The 11,468-nt window shown below is 43.5% G+C and overlaps 1 protein-coding gene across 1 annotated transcript in view; it reads left to right on the plus strand.

The window, feature by feature from the left end:
* Positions 1–2,031: 2,031 nt before the first annotated feature.
* The window catches only part of SYN2 (synapsin II), a gene marked incomplete at its 5' end in the record, with an annotated part of 48,238 nt that continues 38,801 nt past the window's right edge, over positions 2,032–11,468 (plus strand). Inside the window, 4 exons of the mRNA XM_015560344.1 lie at positions 2,032–2,109; positions 3,830–3,921; positions 6,351–6,507; positions 11,328–11,417. Of these exons, the coding sequence (XP_015415830.1) occupies positions 2,032–2,109; positions 3,830–3,921; positions 6,351–6,507; positions 11,328–11,417 (417 nt within the window). The remainder of the gene's footprint in view (positions 2,110–3,829; positions 3,922–6,350; positions 6,508–11,327; positions 11,418–11,468) is intronic.

An 11,468-nucleotide genomic window follows, 5' to 3' on the forward strand; every position in this document is an offset into this window, starting at 1 on the left:
TGACAAGGTGACTGGACTCAGACTTGGGTGTGAATGCTTGCTCTGTCATTAACTTGCCCTATGACACTTTCCTCCTCTGAATCTTGATTTCCTCATCTCGAAAATAAAGACCTTTTCCCCTATCTCATGAGTCGTTAAGAGGATTAAATATGTTATTGAAAGCAAGTAATACACAGTTCCTAGAATGCGATGGTCAATATTTTAATATATTCTTTTATTTTGGAGAGGGACTTCTAGAAAATCTTCAGTGAAACATGCTAATTTGAAATTTCAAGCACTGGGAAAGCAAACCAACCTAGCTAACAGGTACAGTGTGGAAAGGCCCCCTTTACAAGTAGAGAACCAGCCAAAGTAGACAGATAAGAAAATCTTATGGCAGGGAGGACAGGTTAAGGATAAAGTAGGAATGGATATAAATATAAGCATAACACAATCTGTTTATCAGAGACTGTGAAGCCATCAATGCATTAATGTGAGGTTCCTCCAGATCCATGGCAAAATGGAAGGTGAATAAATGCTATATAACAGTTTGACTCATTTTCTTTCTTTTTAATTTTTAATTTATTAATTTTAGAGATAGAGGGAGGGAGAGAGAGAGGGGAACACTGATTTATTGTTTCACTTATTGATGCATTCATTGGTTGATTCTTGTGTGTGCCCTGACTAGGGATTGAACCCACAACCTTGGCGTACTAGGATGATGCTCTAACCAATTGAGCTAGCTGGCCAGGGCTTGACTCATTTTCTTGATTGCTCAGAAATACAGGATAGGTGTTGTGTTCAATTATAGTAGCTTTACTCAGCATCCTTTTTTTTTTCTTTTTTCTTTTTCTGGTAGCCTCACATTCTTTTTGGAAGTATGGTATGAAGAAGCAAAATAAGTTTCTTTAAAAGTAAACTTCCAAAGGTGGAAACCAAATAGAAAATCAGAGTGAAATGTCAGATGGGGGAAGATAAAGAAACTATAGAAGATTGACTTAGTCTTTACCAGGAACAATATTAGGGAAATTCCTACTTTCAGATTTCTTTGGTAGCCCAAAGACCTGAAATATAAAACTAGAGGCCCTGTGCACAGATTCGTGCACTGGTGGGGTCCCTCAGCCTGGTTCATGGGGATTGGGTGGAAACCAGCTCTCTGACATCCCCTGATGGGTCCGGGATGTCGGTGAAGCAGATTAGGGGCTGAAAGTGCCCAGCAGCAACCTAACCCATGGCCAATTCTGTGAGGAATTGGGCTCCCTCCTCCCTCCTCTTTGGGTCCGGGGTGCAGCTGAAGAAGATTCAGGGCCAACCGTGCCTCAGCAGCAACCTAACCCACGACTGATTCCGTGAGGAATCAGACTCCCTCCTCTACTGCTTGGAGCATCTGTCCCCTGGGGTCATTGTGCATCATAGATACTGGTCAAATGGTCACTTAAGCTTTTATATATATAGACTAGATGCCCAGTGCACAAAATTCGTGCATGGGTAGGGTCCTTTGCAGCTACCGGCTGCTGGCTGGGGCTTCTCTTCCCCCAGCTGCCTGCCACTGCCACCGGCCAGGGCCTCCCTTTGCACCTGCCTTGGCCTGGCGCTGCCTGCTCACCTGCTCCACCATCCCGCCATGGTCCCGCTCTCATTGGGGCCTATTGGGGTTGGCAGTGACTCCACTGATGCCACTGCCAGCGCCGTGTTGCCGACACCTGCCATGTTCTGGCTGCCCCCTGGTGGTCAGCGCATGTCTAACTCCTGGTTGGTTGAACTCTTGCCCATGGGGATAGTTTGCATATTAGCCTTTTATTATATAGGATTACAAAACCTGAGAGTGAAAAGTGCTTTGATTTATTTTATAGGTGGATAAGTTGAACATGTAAAGGAGGGGAAATGGTTTGCTTGAGGCTCTCAATTATGGTGATCCAATTGCGAAGTTAGGCTCTAACCCTAACCCACGTCTCTCGACTGTCTGTCATTCTGGAGTTCTGTCTGCTGTAGGCTCTCTTTGGGATAATGAATTTTTGACCTCAAACACTTATACAAAACTAATTTGTGTGGTTTTTTTTTTATTTTTCCAGGGCCAAGTGCTTTCGGGGCAAAAAAGTCCTTGGAGATTATGATATCAAAGTGGAACAGGTAATCAGCCTGAAGCTTAGAGCTGCATCTGTGTCATCATCAATCCCTCTTGGCATTCCAAAGTGAACCATCTAGTCCTGCTGAGTGGAAGACAGCATCCCTCACTGGATTTCAGGCTATCTCTTGAACCCCACCCTTTCCCCAGGGCTTTTCTTTTTCTTTTTCTTTCTTTTTTAAAAAAATATATTTTATTGATTTTTTTTTTATAGAGAGGAAGGGAGAGGGATAGAGAGCCAGAAACATTGATGAGCAAGAAACACCGATCAGCTGCCTCCTGTGTGTCCCCTAATGGGGATGTGCCCGCAGCCAAGGTACATGCCCTTAACCGGAATCGAACCTGGGACCCTTGAGTCCACAGGCCGACGTTCTATCCACTGAGCCAAACCGGTTAGGGCGCAGGGCTTTTCTTTTAATGAGACATAGTCCTGAAGGCTGTATTTTTCAATTTCTCTGACTTTTTACCATGGTTCTGGTGTCCATAGAGAGGCAAATAGTGTGGCTCTTAGGGCCTTCATGTAGTGCAGGGTTCTCAGGCTGAGGAAAACCTTAGAGGAATGTCTTTCCAAATCACTGGCCACAGCTCCATGTGATTGGTGGCATGGTATTCCTGGGTAGGCATATGTTTGGCATTCAGGTGTGTGGCCTCCACTGGTGACTACTCTGGGCTTAAGGCTATAATTCAGAGAGAACTTAGAAAAGAACACCTCCTTGTTTTAATGCAGTAAAGTCCTGAAAGGCTCATTTTCTATCTTTCTCTATTCTTTGCTTCATGATAAATAGAAATTAGATCCATTTGGGTAGAGAGGTGGGGGATATGCAATTTAAGCAATTTATGTATTTTCTATGTAATAATAGAAGTTACTCATTATTCCTTACACAGTGTGCTGGGGTTTACAGAGTACTTTCCTATCCATTATTGCATTGCATTCAGTTCTTAAAATAAGTTGTTATATAGACAGGGTTGATCAAAATTTTCCTTTTTTTAAATTCTTACCCAAGGATATGTTTTCATTGATTTTTAGAGAGAGGGGAAGGAAGAGAGCGAGAGAGAGAATTGATCAGTTGCCTCCCATACACTTAACAAGTGGGGATTGAATCGGCAACCTAGGTATGTGCCCTGACCAGGAATTGAACCTGCAACCCTTTGGTGTATAGGATGATGCTCCAACCAACTGAGCCACCCAGCTAGGACAAAATTTTTTCCATTTTACACATGGGAGGAACTTTTCCTCCAGAGAGTATAAGTAATTTGCCTAATGTCGTACACAGCTAGTTGGGAGTAGAGCAGAACTAAAACCCAGTTGCCTAATCTAAAACTTAGTGCTTTTATGTTGAAACTGATAAAGGGCACATTTGCCCTGGTTCACATTCCTTCTCTCAGAGAGGCAGCACAAAGGATGCTGGGAGTCTGAAGACCTGAGTTTTGCTTCTTCCCTGCCAACAGTAAGTTTTTTGTTTTGTTTTTGTCTAGGAAAGTTACTTAACTGCTCTTTATCTCTGTTCCTCCTGCCTCATAGAGTTGCTATGAGTTAAATGAGATCAGTTTGTGAAAGTGCTTTGAAAATTGTAAATGTTTGGTGGTGAGGATGTTATTGCTGCTGCTATGTGGGAGATTTGGCAGAGTTAGGACTGTGGACTTATTCCTCTACTGTTATTATTATTTACTTTTTACCATAGTAAAAAACACATAACCTTCTTAATCCCTACTGTTATTTTCCAGGCAGAATTTTCAGAGCTCAACCTGGTGGCCCATGCAGATGGGACCTGTGCTGTGGATATGCAGGTACTCCGGAATGGCACAAAGGTTGTCCGGTAAGGTCCTTTCTCTTCTCGGGGTTACTGTCACTGTCTCCAGAATTACCTTCTCTGGCTTGCAGAGGCAGTTTCAAAATCAAGTGTTGGAGTGGGATAATATTACTATATATAGTGTGTAGAACTTAATGATGTGTGCTATGCAGAAGTGGTACAGGAAGTCAGAGGAAACCAGCTCCTGCCTCAGGGAGCTCTTAGTCCAATGGTAGAGAAAGCTTCATGGACTAAGAGCTTACTTAGAGGGAACTGGATTCCTGTTAGAGGGATTCCAGGACTCCAGCCCCACTTCAACCAGTACAGCCATGTGCTTTTATCTCTGCATATATTTTCCCTGGAAATCAGGACTCTATTGCTTAAAAATAAAGTTTGAAAACCTCTGATCTAGTTCAGCCTCTTATTTTACATTGATTTGCTTAGATTGACTCAGTGAGTTGTTAGCAGAGCTCTGTGTTCTATGTGCATTCTCTTAACTCCAAGTCCTGTGTTATTTCTATATTCCTCATCCCTGGGAACTCATAACTCTAATAGGAAAACCTAGAGTCAGAAGGGACATTATGGGTGGAAGAAAAATATCAATTACAGAGCACTTACATGCCAGATAGTGCAATGGGCACTTACAGATGTGATCAAACATAATACAACATTTCTGTGAGGGAAGTGATGAGAATTCCAGATTGGGAAAATGATTTCAACAGTATTATTCTTACCCAGGGCTTGATGTGGCTTCCGGTTTTCAGATGTGTGAGTCTTGCTCCAGGAAGAGTCTTCCCTATACCAATCTGCAGTGCCCTGACACTGATGCCTCCAGTGTCCAATAGGAACTGGGTCAGCGACAGGACAGGCAAAACTCGGGTCTGGAACCTAACAACAGGAAATGTGAGCTTGTCCATCCTGAGTTCATTCATCCTGGAGACTAAGGAGGACAGAAAAAGAGATAGACGTCTGTCCATACGGGAGTGAGATTGGGGAGATCCTACAAGAGAGATAATAATGGGTTTCTCAAGCTACAGGTAGAGTGAGTCATAAGGGTGCATGCACACAAGCAGGTAGTTACAGGTGCCGGGAGGGATCTGGCAAGAATAAGGCAGGCCCTTCCAGGTACCAGTATAGGATCTCAAGAGCTGGCCACAAATCTAGAGCTCAATTCCTATAACTGGGGTTTAAGATTTGATCTTAGGTACAGCTGAAGCCAGTTTCCCAGAATTGGGGCACTAGGAGGTCAGAGCAGCTCCAGCACTTGATGCTAAGTCTCCTGAGTGACGGAGGAGGGCTCCTTCCATCTCCACTTTAAAAGATTGATCTTTGCGCCTGGGTGGGCTGTAGTTGTAGGGGGAGGTTGGATAGGTGCCTGGACAGAGAACCAGGTAGATCATTGCATATGGTGTGAAATTGCTGAGTCCTAGAGCCTTGAGGGTGAAAGCTGCCACGGAATTAAATTTCTGAGAAGATGAGGTTCCTCAGGAGTAAGGGCATGAACATAGGGGCCCTAGTCCTGTAGAGCAGCTGTGGTTAAGAGCTTTTCTGGCTAGAGGTGAAATGCAGGGAGCCTTCCCATGCATGGGAACATTCTGTACTCTCAGTGTTTCCTGTAGCTGTTGCTCAACCTCAGTTCTGCAAAAAATATTTGTACCTCTCCCTAGTGTCCGCTTTAGAAGAATAACATTGGGAAGTCTGGCATCTGGTTTTAGCCAGCTTGGACCCTTGCTCTCCTGGGGGCCTGATGAGGGCATTGCCTATTTTAAGGAGCAGTTTTATTGACTCAAAACAGGACAGTGTCTGCTGGGACCCCCTTGGAACACCAATTCTGGAGCCACAAGGAGCTTCAACTTTTATACTAGCCCATAGTGATAGGGAAAATTCTTGTTCGTTTAAGGTGTGAGGATCTAAAAGTGTTTCTTCCCTCCTGAGGGCATTTGTACCTTATAAAAAGGCAGTGCTTAACTGAGAAGAATAAGGGAATTTTAGAAATATGTTTCTCAGCCCTAGCCGGTTTGATTTAGTGTTTAAAGGGTTGGCCTGCGGACTGAAGGGTCATGGGTTCGATTCCAGTCAAGAGCACATACTTTGGTTGCAGGCCTCGTCACTGGCCCTGGTTGGGCGCGTGTGGGAGGCAACCATTCAATGTGTCTCTCTCACATTGATGTTTCTCTCTCTGTGTCTCTCCCCCTCCTTTCCACACTCTCTAAAAATCAATGGGAAAAAAAATCCTTGGGCGAGGATTAACAACAACAAAAGGAATATGTTTCTCCTTGAGATATGCCATAATACCTCATTTTTAGTCCATAAAGAATAATAATAATAAAATAAAGGACTTGGACCAGGTGGCCCCTAAAACCCCTTCTCTGTCTTGGGCTTTGGAAATGGGAGACAAGGTGATGTACAACCTGAGGTGCTGGTTAATGGCAAACTTGCCTCTACATTTTTACCAGGTCCTTCCGGCCAGATTTTGTGCTCATCCGGCAGCATGCATTTGGCATGGCGGAGAATGAGGACTTCCGCCACCTGATCATCGGCATGCAGTATGCAGGCCTCCCCAGCATCAACTCACTTGAATCCATTTACAACTTCTGTGACAAGCCATGGGTGGTAAGTGAGATTCCCTTCCCTCTAAGTAAAAGGGTAGGATCCAGGTCCTATATCTCCCAGTCCCCCAGGAGGGACCACTGGTAAACAAGATGCAGTACTTACCAGTTGAAAGGATATGTGAAGAGCTTCAGCTGGAACATGGGAAGAATAGGCTCTCACAAGAAAACATTATCATCATGGGCTGGGGCACCTTAGCTGCATGTGGACCTTTGGCCTTACAACAAAGTCACACCAAGATTCTGTGCAGAAGCCCTTACAAGTCTGTAAACTCTGCCTTCAGCCATAGGATACAACGATAAAAATAACTGTTTCTGCCTTTGAATGGTCTAACCATTGGAAAGGTCTGAGGCCAATGGGGATCAAGAGGATGGTCCATCTCAAAGGGGTGTTAGTGACAGTCTTACCAAGTGTTTTAACAACCTCAAAATCAGATTTATCTATCAATATATGAATCAGACACTTATATGAGATGTAAGTGCCCTTAGAGATAATCAAATCTCTGCCCTTCATGTAGATATATGAAAATTAAAAAAGGAAAGTAAGGAGTGTAAAACCACTTACTATATGGTGCCAAATTCTGAGATTTTCCTATTTTAATTTTATTTAATCCTCACAATAACCTTACAAGGAAGATATTATTATCATTATTATCACTTTTTATAGAGAAATGAGACCCAGAGAAGATTAAGTTACTTACCAAAGTTATAGAGCCAGGATTTCTCTAGATTGCACTACCATACACATAAATTAAGTTAGCATGTGAGGAAGACGCCTCATGTGTTCTCTTCTTTGGCCAGTCTGGAAATCTGGGAGGCAGTGGAAATTTCTGAGCAGAGAGGAAGAGTGAGGGTAGGAGGGAGAGTGACCTCTGATGGCTACTGGGATGCTCTGGCCTCCCCTCTGATAGCTGGGGCAACCCAGCTCCTATAACTCTGCTACTCCAGGCTGGGCCTCTCAGAAGGAAATACCTGCCCCTAATCACATTCTTATTGTTTTTCAAAAATCAAATTTCAGTTTTCACACACTAGCCTGCCGAGAGTCAAGGCACTGGTGGCTGATTGTGAAGTTCCTGAACCCCAAGCCTCTCCACCACTCAGGGAACTGGAGGGGATGTTTTAACCAAATAGATCCATTGCCTCTGCTCTTGATCTTTTTTTTTTTTTTCACACCTGAACTCACAGTTTTCCTGTTCCCTTGGAAGCCAGCAAGATCTGACAGTATAAGAGAAAAAGCAATGAATGAGGAGTCAAAAGATCTGGGAGCTATTGTGGTTGAGGAGGGAGGTTGGGTTCCCAACCTCTACTTGTTCAGCCTTTCCCTCTGTGTGGCCGGTGGCATCTGGAATCCTAGTATTATGGGAACAGGCTAAAAGAGTTTTGTGCTTTGAGTGTGTTGCTATTTGCAGAAGAGCACATATGAGGCTTTCACCAAACTTCTTTTCTGAGGTCCTCCCCTTTCTACTTAGTCATGTGTCCTTCCTTACTACACTAGTATGCCCTAGTCCTTCCCCCATCCCTTCAATACCTATTAGAATTTGGCTCCCTCGTAGTCACACAGGGTGAGTCTGCTATTATCAGCTTTTTCTGGGTGATTTCACTAATCAGCCTTCTGACTAAACATCTCTCTATGCTATAGTTTTTTTGTTGTTTTTGTTTTTGTTTTGTCAACTAGCAATAATAGTAGTACCTGCCACCAGTTTGCTAGCCTGGGTTGTTACAATCTCCTACTATTTGGGGTATCTTATAAAAGCTGGTTCCCTGCTTTATGTTTCAAAACTGTGCCAGGGGCCAGGGAGGGGAGAATCAGAGAGCCTGTGCCTAGGGCTTTGCCCCTCCAGGGATCAGGATCTGGTGAGGGTTCACATTCTTACCCATTCACAATCCCAGCACATTGCTTTTGGCATTGCGTGAGAACAGCAGGGCTTCCTGGCTAGACACCAAGTTCTCCCTTCATTTTTACTCAGCAGCTACCATACTAATGGCATTTTATATATTGTCCTCTGCCTGTTAATGGGAATGGACAAATTTGGTGCCTGTGAGGGGAGGGGTCCCCCTGAGATGTGGCTTTGGTTCATATTTTCTTAAATTTCTTTATTGTGGGTATCCTTGGTGTGAGGCCTTAGTTGGTTGGAAAACGTCTACCTTACATCACTGCATTTCTGAGCACATCTGCTATCTCATAAATTGGTCAGGGCAGGCACACTTGGATTTTGGAAATAGAAGTGGACTTATGAATGAAAGGAGCATTCCACAGAAAGCAAGAACATCTCCATACCATATTACTACACATTTATCTGAAATTCCTGTCACACTTTTTAGGTTTTTTAGAGACAGATGCACTAGGGTTGAATTAAGTGTTTTATTTCCAGGAGGGATGAGGGCAAATTATTGAATTCAGACTGATCTTGAAGTCCCATTTCTTCCAGATAGTGTTTCCTGATTCATTGGTTAAGCGGTTTCAATGAACATTATCTTCCTATTTGTTGCCAAAATCACCCCCAGGTCCCAAATCCATTCTTTTGTCTGTAGATAGAGGAAATAACCCTTATCGAATATTACGTTTGTTTAATTGGTGACTGTGTGCTTGTGACTTAAACTAAGGTTCCAAGAAGGCAGGGGTTAGATGCCAAGCCCAGTATCTTGAGGACAGGACTACTGGAGGTAAGGTTGAGAAGGGTAGGGTGAGCTACCAGCGACCCAACTAATGCCTGGGAACTGGCTACCATTTTAGTCTTGGCTGTCCCAGGACTCTGGGAGTGTGCCGTGGGGCTTTCTGGCATCAGTGTGGTGCCTGTGTAACTCTCCCACATGTTGGGAAGATAGGGACCCACATGCCTTTGTGCTTTGCCAGGGCGTGGGCTGCAGCAGGACAGAGGTTGTTAAGCAGAGCTGGCTGGGGATGCTGAAGGGCCTTGGGAGCTGATGCAGAGCAGGAGTCTAGCCAAATTGAGACTTAAAGATCAGATCAGGTGGTGGAGAGAATCAGAGAGGGCAGGAAAGGTATGAAGCATTGGTCTGTATAGTCAAAGCCAGTTGAAGAACCATAGAGTGGTGAGAGCACCAAGGTGCAATGAAGAATGCAGTGGGAAAGAAGAGACCTGGCAGCCTCGATTCCAGGCATGGTCTGGGAGCCAAGGCTTTCCTTTGCTTCTCTAGGTTCGGTCTCGTCACCTGTAAAATGAGATGTTTAGTCCAGAGCGCTCTAAAGTCTCTTTCAGTAATAACCTCCTAGGGGCTTGCACGTCTGTGAATCATGCTTTCAGTCCTGGTGGATGTTTAGAGATCTAGAGTCACCAACCAATCACTAAGGAAGTGATTCAGAAATGTCAACATTTTCCAGCATTTCAAAAACAATAACAAAATTCTCTTTTCCCACAAAAGGACCACAAGAGATGATCACTTAAACTGCAGTTTGATGATGGAGTTTGTGAGGAAATATAATAAAAGATGTTATTTGTGGTAAAAAGTTTGAGGAACTGATCAAGTTCATTTCTCTCATTTTGTATATAAAGAAAATGAGGCCTGGAGAGGAGAAATCATTTGCCAAAGGACACCTAGCAAGTTAGAGGCAGAACAAGAATCAGAAGACTCCAGTTTTCTAATAACCCAGTTCTGAGCTTTTATTACTTCAGCCTCTTTCTCTCCAGGCGCATGTGCCAACATCCCTTATAGAGAACAGGATCTAAGCTTTGAAAAATGTTCTAGCTTCCCTTTCTCTGATAAATAGAAGGCAGGTTTGATCTGGCAACTTTTCCTTCTCGCAGTTCCAGAAACTGGGGCTTAGACTGTGAAGTAACCCAGTAGCACTAGAGGAAGGATGCTGGATTACCCCTGCTGCCAATGTACTGGGGATAGGTCTGTGGGGTGTGTGTGAATGTATTGAGTAGGGAAGTAACCTGTGTTTCCTGTGTGAAGAGCATGGTTTCTGCAGAGACTGAAAGAAAGGCAGCTACTTGGAGGAATAGAAAGAGTTATGAATTGAAAATAAAGGGATCTAACTATGAATCTGGCTCAACCATGTGACCTTGGGGAAATGATTTGACTGGGTCTCAGCTTCTTCACTTATAAAATTGTGGGGGAGGGGAGCAGAGGATGCTAGATATTTGCCAAAGGCCTTTCAACCCTGACACTGTAAGTATGCATACTTCACCTCTTCCTCATGGAGCTGTTCTGGTTTCTCATAGATGAAGGGGCTAGTTGAGTTTAGTTCTTAGATGAGTAGTAAGTTCCACAAAGACTGAGTCTGTCTATCCTATATACCAGGACCATCAAAATCTTCCTGAAGAACAGCTTCATAGTTTCATTCATTACCCCCCTGCTCAAGCTCTGATTACTTCATACTACCTATAGGGAAAAGATACTGTTTCTTTGCCTGGCATTTAAACTTCCAAGACTTGGCCCATGTTACCTATCCAGCTTCATCACTTGCCATTTCGAGAGATGCAGAGTTTAGAATTAGAGAAACAAATTTCAATCTCAGCTTCACCTCTTTGCAGCTCTGTGACTTTAGGCAACTTTTATACCCTCTCTGAGTGTTATATGTAAAATGAAGATGATAAAGTACCCAGTTCCTCACTTTAATATGAGGCTTCAATGAAATATTAAAATTGAGTAGGTACTGAATGAATGTAAGCTCACTCTCTCATTTTCTCAGTTAAAGAATATGTTCCTTGAGAATAGGAATTGTACACCTCTTTTATATCCTCAGAGCACAAATTCCTCAACAGAGCAAGTGCTCAATAAATATTTTTTGATAGATTGCTGTTTTGTCTGTTCTATAAGTTGTCTAGATAAGCTGAAACATTTGTTTCTCTTTTACAGTTTGCCCAGCTGGTGGCCATCTACAAGACATTGGGAGGAGAAAAGTTCCCACTAATTGAGCAGACATACTACCCCAACCACAAAGAGATGGTAGGTGATCAGGTGGGGACTTTAGTCTCTGTTATTTCCACTCTGAACTTA

This window comes from Myotis davidii, unplaced genomic scaffold (genome assembly GCF_000327345.1).
Source record: "Myotis davidii unplaced genomic scaffold, ASM32734v1 scaffold73, whole genome shotgun sequence".
NCBI lineage: Eukaryota > Metazoa > Chordata > Mammalia > Chiroptera > Vespertilionidae > Myotis > Myotis davidii.